The following is a 21,426-nucleotide window of genomic DNA, read 5'->3' on the forward strand; positions in this document are numbered from 1 at the left end:
ACAGCTGGTAGACTGTCCCCCGGTGGTCAAACAGCCGTCCCCCAGCCCACCCCCAGCAAAGGGGCCAGGGCCACCCAGCCCAGGGGCCCACCCCCGGAGGCGCCGACACCCCAGGCCCGGCACCACCCACCCCACACAGAGAGAGAGGAGCCAGAAAGCGTCGCCCCCCCCCGGAGCAAGCCCAGGCCCCCACCCCCAGACGCCGGCCCTAGAAGAGCTCTGGTCAGGCCTCGACGGGACCGAGGAGGCCAACCGGCCGAGGCAACCACTGATTGCCTCAGCGGAGACCCCGACCCGCTAGCCCCCCCGACCCGTACTAATAATGGGCCCCCCCTCCCCCCCAGAACGCCCCCCCACAGGACAGGGCCGACAAGCCCCCCACCCCACCCCACCCCAGACCCCGCAGCCGAAGCGGGTGACACCCAGAGCGACCGGGGGCCCCGAGAGGGTTGTCCCGTCCCGCCCCAGAGCCAGGGAAGGGCCGATCCCAGCCCCAGGTGCAGATGGGCAGCCCATCCGGCGCCGCTGGGCCCCCCCCACCCGAGCAGGGCCCCCCGCCAACCCCCCCCAGCACAGGCAAAGGGACCACCCCCCCAAGCCAAGCCAGACCACCACCCCACCCCCCCACCACGCACCCCCACACCCAAGCCCAGAGGACCACGCAGCGCCCCAGCCCGCCCCACCCAGGCACCGGACCCGACCCCCCGACCAACGGAGCCCCCCACCGCCCCCGCCAGGCACCGGAAGCCCCGACCCCCACCCCAAACCACGGCAGAAGGGCAAGGAGCAGCGACGACCAAGCCCCCCACCCCCTAAGTCATGGAGTCAACCACAGGAGACCAGAGAGACTGAATTCTTTCAAAGTTACTTGAGCTTTGGGCTGACATTTTTTCCAAGCTGATATGATCAAACAGCAGATTTCTGTGTTGACTTATGTTTATATTTTTCTTGTTTTTCCAATTTATTAAAATAGTTTTTTTGGCAATACAAAGAGTTATGAAAATGATAGAAGCTAATCCTTCTTCTATATCGATGGCACTCATGTCACCAAGCACACAAAGTGACGGTGAGGCAGTGATTGAAACCTTAAGCCAGACTGATAGATCGGCACATACCTGCTGCCAGAGAGCCTGGACAGGCGTGCAGAACCGTAGTGCATGCATGTAATTGTCGGGTAGATTACTGTCACAGTGCTGACAAATGTCTGAGTTACTGAGACCCATCTTGAACATCCTCTGTCCAGTGTAGTAAATTCTGTGAAGAGTTTTGAAATGGATTAGCTGCAGATTTGGACTTTTTGTCAGTTTAAAGGTGTTTAGACAAAGTTCTGACCAGAAGCTTTCATCTGTGCTGATGCTCAAATCTGCATCCCATTTATTTGTTGGAAGGGCAATATTGTTATCTAAATTACATAAAAGTTTGTATATTTTGGAGAGAGTTCTATTCATTGAAAAATTAATCAGAGTGGTAACTACATCTGGTACCTTTAAATCGTCGTCTTTAATTTTATACTTTTTAGTAATACTTGATTTAAGTTGCTGATATTCCAAGAAGTTATTTATTCCATGTTTGTCTTGAAGTTCCTGGGGGGTTATGAATCTTCTATCAATAAGATAGACATAACCTTATTGATGTCAAGCCACATGATTCCATGTGGGGATCAGATGATCCTGAAGACCATGAACACTGGAATACGGGGCAAAAGGTAACTATGGCATTGTTTCCCTAGGTTGGAAATGCTAAAAACGCTCTCAGAATTGAGACCATTGATTATAGATTAGGTTTATTTTTGAACGCTACAATTAAAGCATTTAAAGGCTATAATGAAGAAATGTCAAGCATGAGACTTAAGGTTCTACAGAACAGATTGGTTTTGGACTTATTGGTTGCTCAGGAAGGAGGTGTTTGTAAAATGTTAAATGATACCTGTTGTACATTTATTCCTGACAACACAGAAGAAGGTCACAGCATCACAGAAGCATTACATCAACTTGAAAAGGTTCAGCAGGCAATGCAGGATGACAGGAAACCCCAATCTTGGGATTACTTCTCCTGGTTTGCTTTTGGTTCCTGGTGGAAACTTTTGTTAAAAATAGTGATACCTATTCTTATGGTACTGATCATATGTTGTGTTTTTACTATGTGCATTTTTCCTTGTATCCAATCTATGATTTCCAGAGCAGTGAATGGTGGAGTACAAAGTGTTCTTATGAGTCAAGAATACAACTTGTTATTAAAGGGAGAACAAGATGACTGTAATGATTTTGAAACTGTAATAACTTGAAAAAAAAAAAAAAAGAACTTCTCATCTGAGTGTAAATTGAAAGTGTTATAAAAATGAATGTGTCACAGAAAACTGACAGGAGATGTGATATTGGATGTGAAATGTTGACATTTATCAATGATAAAAAGGAGGGACTATGTGAAGGAAATTGATTTAGTATTATCATTGTGTAAATGTATTTGGTTAAATGTATGTTTAAATGTTAACTCAGATTGACCTTTTCTGAAAACAGTTGTGTGTTTGTTCATCTGCTTCTCATCCCCCACCCAGGATGAGGGGTTTACGACACACTGTCCTGAGCTGATAAGGAATACTGTTTGAAGTTAGAATCCAACCAAAAGGGTCATTATACGACACCCCCTAATGAACTTTTCCTCTTTGTCTTGAAAATGTTACCTCCTTCTTGTGTTAATAAAAGCATCACGAGGAGAGGCAGACCTTTGAGAAGAGAAACGTGGTGGACCTTTTCCAACACATTTGCTCCTCTCCCTCGTGCATGAGAAACTTGATTCTTGTTGTGGTTTGTTGTTTATAATTGTGTTTTTCTTTAATGTCTAGATGCATTTATCTGACAGGAAGCGGAGCAGCTGGGATTTAACCAGACCTGCAAATGTGTGTTTGGGATGAAAACTGGTTTTATGTAACAGTGCATGTGTGTCTGTGGGTTTAAAATAAACTTTAATGTCCAATTTGTGTGTGGTGTGAAAGTCACTTCTCTTAAATGTGGTCGTGTCTAGAAAGTCGACTGAAGAGGCGTGGCATGTTGATTTTAGTTTGATGGAAGGGTTGTGGCTGTTGAGAGTCCCCAGGAAGGTTCCAAACTCCTGCCCAGAGTGGGTCCACACGCCCCAGATGTCGTCGAGGTACCTGTAATAACAGAGCGGCTTTAAAGCACATTTCTGTAGTGCAGAGGATTCCCATTCTGCCATGAATATGTTGGCATAAGCCGGTGCAAATTTTTTGCCCATAGCTGTGCCCTTAATTTGAACAAAAAATTCTCCATTAAATTCAAAATCATTTCTGTTTAGATTAATCTCTAATAACTGGAGAAGTTCTTTATCTGGTCGTTTTTTGTCTGGGTATTTATGAAAGATTCTTTTAATACTGTCAATGCCCTCTTTGTGGTCAATATTGGTATATAAGCTATCAATATCCATAGTGAAAAGAAAAGAGTCTGCTGGGATTACTAGCTGTTTAATTTTTTCAATAAAATGATATGTATCTTTAAGGTAACTGTCATGTTTATTAGATAACGGATTCAGAAAAAAGTCCAAATATTCTGCTGTATAATAGGTTTCACTCTCACAGTCTGAAACAATGGGTCTGCCAGGAGGAATTTTAGATGGAACGGTCCATTTTTGGGGATCCTTATGGATTTTGGGTAACATATAAAACCATCTGGGCCTCGGTTGCGAGTTGCCCTGCAGGTAAGTTTTTTGTTTTTTATTAATAAATTTCTTTTTCAATAAATTATTAATAATTGTATCTACTAGAGGGATTGTATCTAAATAAATGGGTTTATTGAGTTTATGATAATAGGTTACATCATTTAACTGTCTGTAACCTTCATATAAATAATCTTTTTTATCCATAATTACTGTTACACTGCCCTTATCGGCTGGTTTAATAACTATATCCTTATTTTGGGCTAATTCTTTCAAAGCTTTGGTTTCCTCCCCATTCAAATTTGGAGTGTTATGAGTGATTTTAAAATCATTCTCAAAGTATGAAATATCCTGGTCTATTAAACGGTTAATTTGTGGTGGGAGAGTAGCAGATGGGGGGGTCCAGTCAGATTTCAGTGTGAATGGCTGAGGTTGGATGCTGCTTTTGTCCTTATAGTGAACAGTTAACTTAATTCTGCGATGGTACTCCTGTAAATCATGTCTGGATTGAAAGGTCAAATTCTTACTGTTACATTTGGAAGGGATGAAAGTAAGACCTCTGCTCAGCAGGGAAAGCTGTGTAAGAGAAAGAACAAAGTTATCACATAGATTCATGACTCCATCTTTCCCCTCCCTCTGTGAGAGGCTTAAAGGGAGCTTCAGTTTAACCACGAAGCCCAGTGTTCCAGCATCCTCTTCGCGGTAGCTGCCGTCCAGTGGATGCTGTCAGTTTGGGTCTCAAAGAAGCCACTGAGTGGGGGGATGTAGTCTGTCAGTTCTTGGATGTGTTGATTCAGATGGATCAGGACGGCTTTTTCATCTGGTGAAAGGTGAGGTGAAAAACTGACGTGAGGGACGAGGATCGTGGCGTCTGGGAATCTCTGTCCTGCCACCGTCAGGGCTTTGATCATCTCTTTGACTGGAGCTTTTTTATCCCTCTGGGATCTGTTGTTGAGGCCGAAGGACAGCAGGAGAACCTCTGGTTCCGTCTGGAAGGTGGCCGTCTTCAGGAGAAATTCTGCATGATGCCATCTGGCGCCAGGAAAACTGTCCAATTGTACATTTCCACCTTTGAAAGGTGGGAGGCGGCTGATGTTTGAGTTTCCTATGATGACCTTCTTCTGATGTATGTGCAGGTGCCACTCTGTAAATTTGCGGGGTGTGTTGTCGTGTCGTGTTGGAGCACACACCTGCATTTCTGCTGCAGAAGTTGTCGTCTGCTCTGCTCGCTCGATGGCTAGGCGAGATTGCACGCTGGATCTCAGCTTGGAGAGAGTGGCAGGGGTGAGTGTGTGGTACCCTCTGCTCTCCATGGTGCTGGTTTGGATGGGAGGAGGAGGAGGACTCCCTTCTCTGTGAGGGGGGCGTTGGCTTCCTTTTCTCTGGCTCAGCGCTGTGATCTGCTCATCTGCTGGTTCTGGCTCCAGAGTGATTTCCTCTTCGGCTTCAGAGTCAGCCTTCTGCATGTCGAGAACTCGTACGACACTTTCTGCTGTAGAGCTTATTTGAGAGCGATTTATGCGTGGTGGAAGAGGGATTACAGGAGAAAGACGAGATGGGGATGTGGGAGGAGAAAGTTCTGTTTCACTTGCCTCCTCCAGGTCAAACAGAGGTGACCAGTCCTCCTGTTGTGGTTCTGTCATGGTCTCCACTGAAACCCGGGAGATTGGTGCAGGTGGAGGCGCTGCGTGGATTTGGGCGATCGTGGTGATCTGATGACTGCTGCTTTGTGGTGAAGGGGGTGGCCGTGCTGCAGCTGAGCTCGGTGGTCTCGTGGAGGGAGGCTGGTTCACTGGAGGTGATGATGGAGCCAGCTCAATCACAGCATGTGGGTCCTCTTCTGCTGTCTGGTCCGCTGTCTGCGTTGGGAGAGAAGAAACGGCAGCAGCAGGAAGAGGAGCAGGAGGTGCTGTTTCTGTCGTCCTGGCAATGATGACCGCCTGGGCCCGGTCTATTGTATCCTGTCTCAGGCGTCTGCCTAAATTACGTTTCGCCCACGTTGTGGCTATTTCAAAGGGGCCTCTCCAGTCCGGTGAAGGGAACTGGGTGAGCTTTTGCATTTCAGAGTCAATGTTCTTTTGATAATGCTCTCTGAGGATGAGAACGGTAGTGAAGGCCCAATTTCTAGCATTGCCGTCAATCAAAGTCTGTGTTTGTAGATTTGGGGATGCTGGTTTGATAATTGTAGCTAGATTGTTTGTTATTTTGTCCAGGGAGGGAGGATGAGCCTCTCTGGACACATTGGTGAGGTGGTGTACAGCTTTAATCAGTCTGTTCATTACACGCACCTTCTCTGTGAAATCAGGGTCATTAGACTGTACCCTGTGGGGGGGGGCTTCATTCCGAGCATCTGCTGGTATAAAGACGTAGCGGCCATTTTGGTTGGAGGGACCGCGTGGCCTAGGTCTTGGCGCACGTTAAACGCCATCTTGAAATGGGTAGCGCGGCCCGCTATAGAACGGCTGCGGTGCAGGGCGATGTCTCACCTGCTGTCTGCCGTAGAAGGTCGGCTCCAGAAAATGGGCTCCCTCTCTGGTGACGTCCGCATAGGATCGGCGTCCGTCTCGGCGTGGGTAGCTGGAAAAATCCGCAGCTGCACGTCTGTTCTGTGGCCTGTCGCGTTCATAGGCCCGTTCCCTCCGTCTGCCTCCTCTGGACTGCACCAGTATCCATCCGTCGTCGTGTGGGCGCGGTGGCATGGTTTACTGTGGTCCTTGTGTAATTCGGCCCGTTGCAGAAGGTACCTCCGTCACACGTGGCTAAGAAGCTATGCTAATACTGGGAGGCTATGCTAATAATAAACTAGGAAACAAGATTTACCGATCAACTTCGGTTTAATAAAAAAATAATACAAGCCAAGGTTGCAACGTTTCGAACAAGCTTAGTCTTCTTCAGGCTGGCTTAACAAAAAACATGAGAAGCGATCATACTGACGAGGATCAGCTCCATGCATGCGTCTTCTCATCAAAATGGAGGGAAGAGTTCGTGGGATGATGTCACATTTCCCATAATGCATTTGAGCTGCTCTTCCAATCAGGAGGCGTTGCTGGGCAAAAGGTGGCCTTCACTGGTCAGAGGAGCTTGTAGCCTCGGAGCGTTGTGTTCACATGCATTGTAATTTTTGGTTTTCATATGAAAATAAAGCATTTTTTAATAAAAATTAAATTGTAACATTTTAAAACATATTGGGAACCAATTTACAATATCCTAAACAGTATAAATTTTTCCTGGAAAATGAAATACAACCATTCTGTAAAACAAGTAACCTCCTAGTATGCATTTATTGCATAACAACATTTTTAATGTAACAGTAATGACCCAGAAAAAAATAATAATAAAACAATTGTTTGTATATTACTTTTTCTAAAATAGAATTAAGGCTTCCATGGTAGAGGTGAGCACAATCCCTTTGGGAGAAAAAAATGATATCAATTAGTTTTGAATTCAGTCATGAATCAACAAAAAATGGCAGAAATCATCTTTGGAGACGACAAAGAGATTTTTGTGAGGTGGGGAAGGAAGAGACAGAGACCCTGCAGAGAATCAGAAGGTTCAGGCGGGTTAGATGTTAGGGTTGGGGTGAGGATTCCAAGCTGTACGCCGGGAGCCCTCGTGCACGGACCATTTCTGTCCCCACGCAGACCGCCGTTCGCGGTCCACGCTGCTTCTCGGCAGCGGCTGCTGGAACTGCATCTGGAGGCCAAGCTGGTCTCATGTCCGTCATAGTTCCAACTGATCGGTTTGTGGCCTCGTAACATTCAGCTTGAATGCTCATGGAGACCCGCTCAGGTTGACGGGTCCTCTTTTTTCTTCCTCCTGATGTGCGCGGCCCCCGGCGGCTATCAGACCCTGCCGGGGGGTGGTGTCGTAGCCGCTGGACTTCGCCGCTCCGAGTCTGATCTGCAGGTGATGATCAGGGCCTCTGCCTGATCGAGAACATCCTGCGTGATCCGAGGTAGATTTCTGCAAGCCCATCGTGTCGCCACGATGAAGGCTTCCCTCCAATCTCGGGTTAAATCACCGGGGAGATCCTGTAAAAGTTTCTCCAGCCTCTTTTGGTAGTGATCCTGGAGGATCTGCAGTGTGTTCTGTCCCCAGTTTTTTGCGTTGCCCTCAATGAGGTCTAACACATCATCCGTGGGATCAGCGGGTTTTATCAGTGAGGTTAATGAGTCCACTATGCGAGCGATCATCAGAGGTTCTGGTCTGTCCGGCGTGATGGTCACCTTTTGTAAGTGATGCACCATCTTAATTACAGCATGTAATTTGCGGATAAGCTGTCCAAGTCTTTCATCTGCAGGTCGCCGGAGGTCCTGCCTAACATCTGCTGGGGGTCCAAATCTTGTCGCTCGTCTGGTAGGTGAGCCCCGGACCGCTGCTGCATAAGAGCGGGGCTGTGGAAAATAAGGCCGGGACCCGTCGTACATAGGAGGCGCAGGCCAGTTAGGATTTGAAGGTGAAGCCCTACTCCAGCCAAAATTTGGGAACCTTGGCGCCCTCTTCCAGCCGGAGACGGGAAATGCACGGTCCATCCTATGGTCCGGTCGGCCCCGGTAATTAAAGCTGAGCGCACGGGGATTTCTGTAGTGTCTCCTCCCGTAGCGCACCGTGGTCCAAGCACCTCCATCCTCCTCTCCGTCGTAGAAGTGCATGGCAGGTGTTACGGTTTTTCCACCAGGCAAGAATGTAATCAAAAATAGAAAAACTTGCAAACTTTGAAAAAAGAAAAAAGCGGGACAACCACTTAAATGAGTGTTTTTATTCACAAAAATGTAAAAAAATAAATAAATAAACAATACAAAATTAGAATAAAGTGTGCTCGCTACGCGTTTCGGCAAATTCTGCCTTCATCAGGCTCTATGCACACCACAACAGCTACAACTTGGCTGGACAGGCGTAAAAGTGAAGTGAGAGACAAAAGGTGGCTGTTTTATTCACACTGTCTTACCAAGGAGCACGCGTCGGCCTCATGGGCCCTGCGTGTCCTGAGCCATGGGCCCTGTGCGTTCTAAGCCCCTCCCCTGCATGCATACTGCTAACCAGGCAAAAAGACACGTGAAACAAAACCTTTTCCTTCCAACCATGTTATTGCTTTATGTTTAAGATGATTTAAATTTCTAATAACTGATTAAGGGTTGGGATTAGGGTTCAGATTAAACTAAAGGTTAGGGTTAGAAACAGGACCAGGGGTAGGGTTAAAGTAATAATAATAATCATCATAAAACAGTAATAAGAACCATAAGAACAATAGCCATAATAACAGTAACAATGATAACAAAATCTCTCACACTGTTCACCATAAAGAAAAACCCTGGGTCATGAGAAAATGCTCCACCAGTGGGCTATGCACCTATCCATTATGAGCAATATTATATTTATGTTGTCACTTTCTTGTGCTAACAAAAGTTTCGGTTTGTCCCACCAAATGTTAATCCCACAAAGAACAGGAAACATGATCAATACAGTCTTGTGTTTTGGGTCTGTATTTTTTTAAAAAGTTATCTATGGAAATAAAAGTTAAACCGTTTTTGAGGAGGTCACCTTGTTGTTCTGTCAGGGCATCACTTTTCAGTCAAAACCATGATATTGTGGGGCCATAAAGGGCTGTCCCCTTACACACTCTACCCTGAATGGACTTAGTGGGTATTCCACTTTAAAAAATACCTCCAATGTTCCAACATTGCTCTGGCCGTGTCCTCGGTCCAGTGAATTGCATCTTTTTCTGTTGCAAAATGCGAGTCCTCCAGCAGGGGGATGTGTCTCATATTTTTTTTTTAATATGCTGATTTAGTAGTTTCATGTTGTTCTGCTCCATTGCAGATAAGTTACCAGAAAAATTAACCAAGGGAACCCAGATGACAGCAGATGGAAATCTGTGTTTAGCCATCTTCAGAGCCCGCTGGAGCTGTTTAACTGCAGTTTCTTTAATGTTCTGACCTTTGGCGTTAATGCCGGCTGCAATGACCACATTCTGAACCACCAAATCCCACGGAACGTGGGCTATCTCAAATAAAGCCTGCATGTGGCGAAAATTAGCACCTGGACACCTCTCAATCTGTAGATCTGGGATGGAATATTCAGGGATTCTGGATACATTTGAGTCACCAACAATAAGACACCTTTTCTCCACTTCCAGAAACCAGTCAATCAATTCTGTGTTTGTTTCAGGGTGACGCTTTACCTTGAAAACCTGCCGCTCTGGGGCAGGTAAGTCAACACGGGCTACTGGTGGCTCAGCACCGTCACCTGCTAGCTCCAGCCCTGTAATACAGCGTTCTTCCGCTGAAGCTGGAGATGCGCTGTCCTCCTGGCATTCTGTCACACCCGGCCTGTCCGAAATATTGTGATGATGTGGGGGGATTGCATGTTGTAGGGTGTTTTTCTTTTGCATGTTTGTGGTGCTACCTGTTTGTTGCATGCTTTCTATGGACACACCCCCCTTGTAACATAGCGCGCCGATCCACCGCACCTGCTCCTCATCAGGAGGGACTTATAAAAGTCCTGAGGAGGAAAGCCAAAGGCAGTCGCACACCGACAGCAGGCGCATGCACGCGGGGCGCGAGTGGGACGCCGGGACCGCCAGACGTCGGGACCGCCAGACGTCGGGAAGACTCGCTGTGATCGGGACACACACTCTGAGAGCGCTGGGCGCTGGGACCATCAGTCTGCAGAGCGATCGACACGCAAGGGCAGGGCAGGGACCCTGCCTGTGTGTAAGTAGCCGAACGGGCTTCAGCAGACTGGTGGAAATAGGTGGGAGGGCTAGTGGCAGCCTGCATCAGGAATTGCTTTTCGTGCTGCCGCTTGCCTGTTTCCACAGATTCCAGCGTGTCCAGGAGAGCCAGCTGGAGGTGACGCGGAGGAGTGCCGGTCACAAACCCCAGAGGCGGAACGGAGCCCGCCCCCCAGGTCTTTGTGTGTATGACTGGAGGGATCCTCGGAACAGCGTCGGGGGAAGAGAGACGTCTCCTGGTTTGGGATCAGTGATTCCCCCCTTTGAGCTGCATTTTTAAACCAGTTTTAACTGTTCTTTGGACTTTTAGGTCTCTTTTATCCTTTTTCAACTGTTCCTGGGATTTTTATCGTGTTTTACTGTTTTAATCCGTGCCTAGAATTTTTAGACGCATTTTATGCTTGTTTTAAGTGTCTTTTAACTGGAACTTTTTGGCCATTCATATGTTTTTTCCATCGGAATAAATTGTCATTGTGGCCAAGAATTTGGGTCCTCTTTGGTGGTGTGCGTGCGCTCTCCCCAGATCATTCCTCTAGCCCTTCAATACCCTCATTCAATTTTTTGTTGTTTACCCCATCTTTCAACCCTCCAGGCCTTACAATATGATCCAGCCCTGAACTACCTGAAGCTGGGGGGTCAGCGTCCGTGTCTATGGAGTCAATTCAGTCTCAATAATCAGAAATGCACACAACCTATTTCACAAATACACACGCTCTGATTCACAAATGTCATTTTATACAAACGTGAAAAATAAATTCGGAAATGCACACCCTGTGTTTCACACACACACACACATTGTGTTTCACACATGCACACTAAATGTTTTACAAATGCACAATAACTGTTTCTCACAAATGTGCAGTGTTTTTCTCAAAAACCTTTTAGAAATTCACAATAAATGTATCAGAAATGCACAGTAAGTGCTTCACAAACATGATTTTTAGGGACACATGTGATGTGAACTCACAGATCATTCGAATTGCAGACTGTGCATTCAAAATCCCGTTCTCGTTTGTGAATCTCCCCGTGTGTGTGAGAGATTTTTCTACGGTGAATATTGAGACTCATCTGACGGAGCAGGTCGACTAATCACACCATTGGCTAGTGAATCTGTCAATCAAACTCGTCGGCAAAGCAGGTGGGTTCGCTTTTAGCCAATCAAATGGCCCCTTACACTCCTCACTTCAAACTGACGAGGGAGGGAGCTGTTCGGCACAGCAGTTGAGAGGACGCGGGCGGCAAACATGGCGGAGAGGTCTTCCGAACGGGATCAGTCTCAGCCCGTAAGTAATGCATTTATTTGATCATTCCCTCGTTCTACGTCCTGTAATGTTATTGAATAATACGTCGAAGCGTTCTCCTTAGCCAAGTGGCATGTGTGTAAATGCTTTATGAACACTTCAGCCGAGCCAGTCGTCAGAGTACACCCACCGCAAATTAGCCTAGCTTCAGCTTAGCCTGTGCGGTCATATTTGTAAAATGGTTGAAAGCGGGGGGACATATGATGGTGTTGTCAAGTTTTATACTTGGCATACCACCAGCTCTTCACACAAAACGAGTAACTACAGCGTGGAGGCCTCGAAACAAACGTGCCGGCTTCCGACGCAAGTCGTCTGCCTCTCTGTGCGTGTGAGTGAAGCTGGTGGGACCAGCTAGCGGCTACTCTAGGTTCTTAACAGGAATCAGAAGAAACTAAGGGGAAAAACACGATTTACAGCAGCAAAAAGAAAGTTTAATAAAATTTATTGTCTGGATACGGCTGTGTTGTTGCACACCGATGCTATGCTAACTAGCTAGTTAGCTGTTCCATGCACGTGTTTCCTTGACGGTCCGGGTTAAAGTTACAGTTAAAGCACGGCATTGTGCTGAAAAGCCATCGAGATTTTTGTCAGCCACTATCTCTTTACTTCCAATGACGTAAAGACTAGAATCCTTAATATTATATTGTTTTTAGGCCGTTTTGTTAAGTAGTCACAGGAAAACAGGATGGGAGAAATCAGCTGTCAGCAGTGATAAGTGTAGAAACTAAGTACTAAATCCCCCTTCTCTACTACTTTCAAATCAGCTCAATTGTCCCGGATGTCAGACAAACGCATGTAAAGCCTTTCTTTAATGTTTATTTATTTTACAGGAACTATCGGCTCTGGCCGTTCGCACAGCTCAAGCTTTGTGTGATTTATTGGGCAAAAGGTTAGAAGCTCCAACTACATCTCAAGCGACTGGTCAGAGCATGCCAGGCTTGGCAGTAGGCAGCAGTCAGAGCACTGTATGCAGTTCTCCAACCGTGAGGCAGAGCATGAAAAGGTGATGCACTTTTAATTGAATACATTTTATACCACAGGGTAAAAAACTTTGAAAAATCTAATAACAATGTTAGAGTTTACTAAATATTTGGTGATTATGTGGCTAAATGTTTAGAAAAAAAGGTACACATAGTTCCAAATATTAATTTTAAAAGATAATGTAAACAAACAATTTTATTTACACAACACTGATTATTGTGCTGTCAATTACATCTAACAAGCGATTAATTCATATGATTAGTCTGTAACATGTTTTTTTACTAGATGTAATGGGGAGTCTGTTTTTTTTCTCATTAGCAAGGGGCTCTTGACCAGAAAAGCATTGAAGACCCCTGTATCTCCAATATGAACAATAAAGAAAGTGCACTTGCTAACATAGACAACCTATTCCCTTATAGGACATTCCCACACATCTTCAGCAAGGCTGCTGATGGTCCAAAGGGGAAAAGGCGATTCTCTGCTCCTGCCACATCTCTTGTCAAAACATGTGTCTTCAATGTCTATGTTCTTCCAAGACCCACTGACTTCACACCAAAGAGCTCAGCAGAAGAATTACAGCTTGCCACTGCTGGCCTTGGAAGACGCATGATATCTCTAGCAGAGAACTGGGGACACAGTCAGGTAATTGGTTTATGCCTAATAATGAATACATAGAGATAATTTGCTGTGTTACGTTATTATTCTAATTTTTTTTTTCTTTTTAAGATTGAAGCTCAGCTTTGTGAGGTATTTCCCAAGTTAAACACATTGAAAGGAGGCTGGATGTTTTATAAATCCACAGGTAGGATTTTAAATATCCAGGGATTATTTTATTAAACGCTCCAAATGGAGCATCCTTGATTTAGTGGTAGAGCAGATGCCCCATCTACAAGGCTGGTGTCAGTTTCAACTTTAGTCTTTGGCCCTTGTTGATGCATATCACTCCCTGTTTCACCAGTTCGGTCTCCTATCAATTAAAGGCTTCAAAATGTATTCATTTTTTTCATGTATTTATTTTTGAAATAAAAGCTCTAGATAATGTCCTCCTTTTTATATTAACCATTCACACTAGTCGTGAATATTGAAAAGAAAATCCTGACAAAGACCTGCTTACCTGATAATTACTGCATGATTTATTTTATATTGGAAACTTTTTTTTTTTAATAGGTGGCAGTGGACGTCGTAAGCTGACATCAGTGTTACAAGGCCCTGAGGGGTACACCTTTGACACACTAAAAGGGGCATCTTGCAGCGGCAAGAACACTTTATTTTTAGTTCCGCTACAGGAGCAGCTATCTGTTCAACCACTTCCCTATGACTCTCCTGAGTTTGCCAAGATGCCAAAGGCAAACTGCATGAAATGTGGAATACTAATGCCTTTTCAGCTGTTATCGTTACATGTCGAGGAATGCAATGTAAGCTATGTAGCTTTCCTCCAATTTCTGTTAATTTTTTTTTTTGTTTTTTGAGTAAATGAATGAATGTATGTCAATAGGTCTAGCTCTTGTTTATTTTTTAAGGTGGATGATTTTGAGGCATCTCCTGATGAAGACAGCATAGTTAATGAAGATCCAGTTCTCTGTACTACAGCTGTCCAAGACCTTCATACCACTGAGAAAGGACAATCTACTGCCATGGAAAAAACCTGTGAGGTAATGGAGGCAAAAATTGCATTTTTTTTCCCCACCTTAGACACCAGTGTAGCATAAACATCACTTCATAATAATGTGAGGTGAAAGAAGTGATATTACCAAATATTTTCAAGGGACACGCACAATAAAACCAATTAAGATCAAAAACGACTTATAATTGCGTTTTTTAATTCTTAATTCTTAGGTTCATAAACTGAATTTTCTTTTTTTTTGGCAGGTTTGCCCGATCTGTCAGGCATCTTACCCTCATGATGACCTTCCGTTTCATGCCAGCACGTGTGGTGAAGGGTAAAAAGTTTTAATTGTCCATATCAGTGGTCCCAAGCCACAGACCAGTACTGATCAGTTGGCAATGGGCCGTGGAAGAAAACATTTATTATACCCATATTTTTTATTTTGTGCTAGACAAAATATATTTGAAAAATCTTTTATTTTGAAAATAATCAGATTCTCTTAGCTACACCTTCGATCACTTTAGCTGTAAAGTTTGGTCAGTGTATAAAAATGTCTAATTGAACGATAATTTATTCTGATAAATCTTGGTTATGAAAGTCAACAGGATTCTGTTACTTTTCAGTCCAAAAAAATACTGGAAACGACCTTTGAAAAAGAAACATTCTATTGTGAACAAAGCTGCAGCATAGAGCAAGATGATCCTGTAAACATTGTTTTTATTATGATTATTATAAAGTACTTGTTCGCTTATATATATTTTTTCAATCCGTGCTTTTTTTTTTTCTCAATGGCACCTGTAAGAAGGGTTAGGATTAGGCTAACACATGCCATCAACAACATTTAGCCGTGGATGCAGTTACAATGCATGTGGTCATTAGCCGCAGTTACATGGTCAAAATATCTTGATCAGATCAACGGTCGGGTTAAAATCCAACCGTGTACATGGGCACAGAAAACCTTTTTCCGATTAGATCATTCCAATTAATTTTGTCCATGGAAACTAAATTAAAGTTGTCCATGTAATGATCCAGATAAAACAGCAAAGAAGTGTGGTTCAGGTTTTCATTGTCTTTTTAAAAAAATAACATGTCTTTTCTGTGTTTCCCTTTTCTGTATGTTATTTTATATTTTTTTCTTAAGACAAGACATTGCAAATACTATGAGCAGGGAAGCAGCCAGTATGACAAGTGTTGAGGAATTGCCAGGACCCTCATTTCAGGGATTGTCAACCCCACCATCAGCTGGTAATTTATGCAGAACAAGTACAGTTAATGTGTTGTTTGAAACTGGATCATTTTCTTGTTTTAAATGTTTTATTTTTAAATAGAGATGGATATTTTTATATATATTTTTAATTATTTATTTATCCCCCTTATTGGTACACTTACGGTACCAATACTTAAGAGAAAAAAACAGCTGATTTGTATCACAAATATTGAACTGTAGCATACACTGGCTTAAATTAAGACTAACACCATTATTACCCCTTTAAAACACAACCCAGGAAAATATAAGGGGACTATTTTTACATATTTACTTTTTATATTTAAGGGAGAGGGCAAAGAGACAACTTCTGGCCTTGAGGGCCGCAATGTGTGCATGATTCCACACAGCCGTTCTACAACAAGAGTTCAACTTCGAGATTGTTCATAAAAATAATAAAACAAAAAACTAGTTGAAATGTATACATTTTCTAAGTAAAGTTCGATGTGACTATTGACCTACGTCCCGCCACGACTCCTGTCGGTGTAAAATATGAACAATATTTAATGAAGAATTGGCAAACAACAAAGTCTCAAATGTGGTGTGACTTTCAGAATAAACCCATATCGTTTGCCCAAAAGCATCCTGATCGAGATCAGGGTAAAAAGTTGTTCGTTGTTCAAAAGTTTTTCAAAACTATTGGAGAAGCGGATTAACTGCAGGTTAATTACAACATATTTGCTAGCTTTGTGGACTCTTGGAAAATAGTTCTCATCGGAACCCATTGAAATGATGGATATAAAAAAATTAATGTCTCTTCCACTTTAACAACAAGTGAAATGATGCCATTCACTGGAAACACCAGGTTTTCCAAAGGGTGTTGCAGCTCCCTGTGTTTTCATTTCTGTGGGAACTGATCCCACTGGCTTTTTGAGTGGGAAAGGTGGCTGACCCCTGGGCTATAATAACATTTACCAATTGTATGTTTAACTGAATAACAAATAAACACTAATTAAAAATTTGTATTTGCTTAAAATGTAGGGGTTGCAAAACTTCGCTGATAGAAATTATCCTAACTAATTATATGATTTACTACATTTTCAGCATGGGAGAAGGAAGAAGACCCCAAGGAAGCATGTCAATTGTTCAGACAACAACTACTGCTGCGTTACTCAAAATGCCCACACCTCTTGCTGTCAATCAACATGTTTGATTCAGAAGAAGACAAGGACCGTTCATTTATAGAATTCTACAAAAGGAATAATGTCGAATGGGCAGCTCCTTTCAAGTGCATGCTGACAGGTATTTCATACCCCAAATTGTGAAATTGCTGAAATGAATTTTGAGTGTTTTCCTTGCTTTTGCGATGGAAGTCCAATGCATGCACCTTAATTCCCAGACCTATATTTCTGTCTAGGAGATGCAGCAATTGGTGAAGGGGTCACACGACATGTCTTGTCAATGGCCATGCAGAAATTGACGACTGGTTTCAGTATTAATTTAGGTTTGTATATGTTGGTGAACTAACAGAAGGTTTGAAATATTTGGAATATCTTATGTTAAAATCCATTAAATTAAAATAAACTGTAGAAGTTCTGACTTGTCTACAAGTCTCCTGCTGTCACAACAGCACTGACCTGCCCATTTTACACCTCTGTCTGAATTCTTCACCTCACTTTCTCAATAGATGGCTTGTTTAGACAGATTGCTATGTTTAAAAGGTGTGTAGTATTTTTTTTAAATTAACCAAAATTCTTGTATTTTAAGGATCCGCCAGTCTTACACCCCTTTTTGAAGGGGAAAGAGACCATCTAGTTCCCTCAGCTGCTGGGGTGCTACGGGAATGCAAGCTGTTTGAGATGGCAGGTCGGATTATTGGACATAACTTCTTTCATGGTGGGTCCGGTTTACCAGGACTTAGTATGGCTGTCGTGACTCTACTGACTGGGGGTGACATTGACACGGCAGTAGCAGCTCTGACCATAGAGGATGTTGCCGATATTGAGCATCGTGAAACTATTGCTTTGGTAAGTTAAGCAGTTTAAGGTTTGCAACAATGTACCACAGGGCAGCAGCACATTTGTGGTGTACATAACAAATTGATGAAAAATCATTGGTCATTGTTGAAGTATGCTTTTTGTGTCCCTATGTTGGCTATAAATTTATTTTTTCTGGACTGTATGAAGGGAACTGTAATACTTAATTCCTATACCATTTTTGTGATGTCTGTAGCTCAAGAAACCGGAACTTACAGTGGAAGAAATCACCCGTGTGAGTGATCTTTGCCTGTCCTGGTATCAGCCTACTCCGAATTCCACCAATCACGACTTGCTGTTTCAGCTGCTGCTTTCAAAGGCTGTAAGCATTTTACATTGAGACGAGATACTGCTGACGTGACGCTGATCATTATATAAATCAAACTTGTTAACATGACCCTCTAATAGTTTTGGTGTCAGACCAGGCCATCGTCTCTATGGAGTTAAAACGGCCGGCCTTGTGGAGGATGCTAAGCCTCTTACTGTTAAAAACCACCTTCTGTTATGTCACTATTTTCCAGGTACTTCACAATGGAATGCAGCCAATTAAGCAGATCCGGAAAGGTCTTAAAGATACTGGAATCTGGCCACTTATTTTAGCCAGACCAGATGTCCACTGTATACTGTTCCCCAGGGAGGCAAGTGTGGAACTTAGCTCACAGGTAACTTTGCTTGTGTTTTTAGTGGAACGATTTCTGGCTTTTGATTTTAAAGACTCAAGTAATTTTTTTGTTTCCAATGCTGCATGGTGAAAGATGCGTCAGAATGATCGAACAATACCCTGTTCCTTAAAATCTGCAGAGACTAACTACTGTTACAGGACTTAAATCCTGTGGTCAAGATGACTACTAGAAAATAAAAAATCAACATCAGTCCCATTACGATTATCTTTCACGCTATCCAAAAAAATATTTACAATGGTCTTTTAGTTGAGTTTTTTAGTATTTGCGATATCTGCTCTCCGCATTTGACCAATCCCCTGGGGGAGCGGTGAGCTGCAGACACAGCTGCGCTCTGGAACCATTTAGTGGATTAAAACCCGCAATCCAACCCCTTAATACTGAGTGTCAAGTAGGGAGGCATTGGGTTCCATTTTTAGTCTTTGGTATGACTCGGCCTAGATTTGAACTGTTTACCTTACAGTCCCAGGGCGGACAGTCTGCGACAAGGCCACTAAGCTGGTTTAAATGCTGGTTTATTATTTAAATTGCAAGGACAGTTTCTGCAGGGCAGCAGCAATTCATTAGAAATTCGCCTCTGAGTTGTGGGCATGACTGTTGGCACGGAGTAAGCGAGCCTTCGTTACCCTAAATCCTTTTGTTCAAACATTCTCCCGCTAGCTTACAACCAAACATCTTAAACCTAACGTTACTGGTGGAACAAAAGTGGTGAGCAATATTAGAGCTATGCAAATGGTTTTTAAACAGATAGCTGGTCGGATGAGGAAAATTAAGATGTTTGTCTACAGGTGGATGAATCATTATGGTGCAGAGCAGGGAGTTTTTGGTCTGCTGACAATGCCAGCCGTTACAGCTTGAAGCCTTTTCCAAATACATTTTTTGTGCTCCTGATTCACAATTTGAATAAAGAAATAATCAGATGTCTTTGTCAAAAAAAAATCCAGAAAATCACATTGTTAAAATTTGTGTAAAATATGGTGAAATTATTTGCTCACCTAAACCAAGCAGTATTTCTGGCTTTCACAGACTTGCAACTTATGTAAGAAGCCCTTTCATTTTTAAATGGGAGCACTTGTACATTTTGTAGCTGGCTAAATACTTTTTTGTCCCAATGTATTTCCCCAGCAGTTAATTCTGCTTTACTGATGCCCTGTGACTGTAGAATGTTATCTTAAATATGTTGTACACAGTAACACTAAGAACCTTTAAATTTTTTTTCTGATAACCTGTAGACCATGATAGAGAGCATTTGCTGGCCACAATCTATTTGTGACAGTGATGAAGATGACGAGGAGCCTGTTCCATTGAAGGACATCAGTACAGTGACTGGGTTCCTAAGGAAATTCATTGAGGAAGGTAATGGTCTCATACTCATTGCATCTCGATTAGCTTCTTGATGTTTTTGTCCTAGGAGGGATAGTGATGATGGTAATGTCAATGCAAATTTGATGAAACTTACACGTTTTTGGTGCAAGTGTAATACATGCAGAAGTGTCACATAGTTCGATTGTTCTCTTCCACAGCATCACCGAAGGTTCTGTGCGACCTTATGAAGTTCTGGGTGGGATGGGAGCACCAAACGAGGAGCCTATATGTAAAGGTAGTGCGCTCAACCTACCCAGTTGCTCACACCTGCCTATACACGTTGGAGCTTCCGAGTCACTACAGCACCTACAAAATGTTTAAAGAGGATATGATCATGGCTCTAAGTTCAATCAGCTCAGGATTTGGGAAAGTGTAATAAAAGTTTACTGTTATTGCTTGAAGTTCTTTGTCTAGCACTTTAAAATGTTAACTGCCCTTGTTAAGGCAATTTTAAATTGGGCCACCTCAGTGTTTTAAAACGAGCTGTTATTATACTGCAATTGTTGTGAAGACTGTACAACGAATAGTTAATTGTAATAAAGTTTTGTCAAGACTTTCCTGTGTATTACTTTCACAGACAACTGTAAATCAACTACCACAAAGTTCAGTGGAGAAATTTGCATCACTTTGTTCTGTACCCCTTTCCATATTAGATTAATTCAGTGGTTCCCAAACTGGGGGGCGCGCGGAGGTATTGCAGGGGGGGCGCGGTGGTTTTTTTTTCATACTTTATTGACAAACAACATAATACAATAACAATGTGAATGTCTCAGGGGGAATTGAAATGTATACATATTGCAGAAAAATATAAGAAATAAAACAAAGTATATAAATATGTTCACATACATATACAACATAAGACAAAAAGAATTATTACTTCAAAAATCTTTGGGGTTTCATAAATTTTAAATCTTTCAAAAATTAAATTAGTTCGAATTGCTTTTTGTTTTTGCAGATGTTTGATAATGGTACATTACTGATTGATTTCACTCAAAAACTGCTGGAATTTAGGTTTGGAGTTTGACCATTTGGCTTTATGGATATGGAATTTTGCCAATAATAAAAACAATTGTATAATGAAGATACAATCTTTGTCTACTTTGACATTAAGGTAACCCAGAATAATGTCTTTATCTAAAAATGTAACAGTTTGTTTAGTTATATTTCCAATATAGTTTCCCACTTCAATCCAAACCTTATTTGTATGTCTGCAGTCCACAAACAGATGATAAATAGTTTCCTCCTCAGTTCCACAGAATGAACAAAACAGGTCCATGTCCACAGTATAACTACTCAAAGTTTTTTTGGTAGGATATATACAATGCAGTATTTTGAAGGACACCTTTTTTATTTTGTTATTTAGACAGTATTTACTAATAGTCCAAACATAAGTCCATTTTATGTCCACACATTTGGATTCCCAATAAAACCTCCCAGCAGGTAAGGTTGTGGTATAAAAGATTTCTTATTTGTTTATTGGAAACTGAATTAACACAAATATCCACATTGTCCCAAAAAATTGTCTGGGTTCTTAATTGACTTGTGTTCTAAATCCCTTTAAACAGTTGAAGTAGACTGGTTGGAACGGCATTTAACACTATTGCATATTCTCTGGGTGGAACAGGAATACCGAATTTTAAAAGAAATTCTTCATATGTCAGAAGATGTCCATGAGAATTAAAAAGTTGTCTGATTAAAACAATATCATTATCATACCATCTAGGAAAAATGATTTCTTGTATTGTACATTACTGTTATTCCAAATAAAACAAGTTGTTGAAAAATTACGTTTATAAAGAGTTTCCAGGCCAGCAGGGCTTCTTTGTAAAAGTTTTGTGGGTAATTTTTCAA

General features: G+C 42.6%; 1 protein-coding gene and 1 long non-coding RNA gene across 3 annotated transcripts; one reads left to right on the forward strand and one right to left on the reverse strand.

Annotated features, from left to right (window-relative positions):
* Positions 1-4,096: 4,096 nt before the first annotated feature.
* LOC144988060 (uncharacterized) lies at positions 4,097-7,296 on the reverse strand. The gene is made up of 2 exons (XR_013651812.1): positions 4,860-7,296; positions 4,097-4,245 (listed from the first exon to the last, which is right to left on the reverse strand). It is a non-coding gene; the product is annotated as an uncharacterized LOC144988060 (long non-coding RNA).
* Positions 7,297-11,519: 4,223 nt separating this feature from the next.
* Positions 11,520-20,129, forward strand: LOC111946431 (uncharacterized). Of its 2 annotated transcripts, none has more exons than XM_078937114.1 (15): positions 11,520-11,685; positions 12,534-12,706; positions 13,104-13,326; positions 13,411-13,486; positions 13,852-14,099; positions 14,205-14,336; positions 14,554-14,624; positions 15,432-15,535; positions 16,599-16,796; positions 16,912-16,998; positions 17,262-17,521; positions 17,727-17,852; positions 18,052-18,192; positions 19,443-19,566; positions 19,734-20,129. In XM_078937114.1, exons 1-15 carry the CDS (start codon positions 11,647-11,649, stop codon positions 19,949-19,951), a joined length of 2,220 nt encoding a protein of 739 aa, XP_078793240.1. In that variant the 5' UTR covers positions 11,520-11,646; the 3' UTR covers positions 19,952-20,129. The 2 variants fall into 2 exon arrangements, with proteins under 2 accessions (XP_078793240.1, XP_078793241.1); XM_078937115.1 differs by having other exon boundaries at positions 17,727-17,765.
* Positions 20,130-21,426: the final 1,297 nt, after the last annotated feature.

The sequence above is a fragment of the Oryzias latipes genome, chromosome 19 (genome assembly GCF_053564925.1).
Source record: "Oryzias latipes strain Hd-rR chromosome 19, Olatipes_Hd-rR_3.1".
NCBI lineage: Eukaryota > Metazoa > Chordata > Actinopteri > Beloniformes > Adrianichthyidae > Oryzias > Oryzias latipes.

Coding starts and splice junctions, on each gene's coding strand:
- LOC111946431 (XM_078937114.1), top strand. CDS start 11,647: ATGGCGGAGAGGTCTTCCGAACGGGATCAGTCTCAGCCC. Junction 16,797..16,911: donor TTTCAAGTGCATGCTGACAG/GTATTTCATACC, acceptor ATTTCTGTCTAG/GAGATGCAGCAATTGGTGAA. Junction 17,853..18,051: donor AGCTGCTGCTTTCAAAGGCT/GTAAGCATTTTA, acceptor ACTATTTTCCAG/GTACTTCACAATGGAATGCA.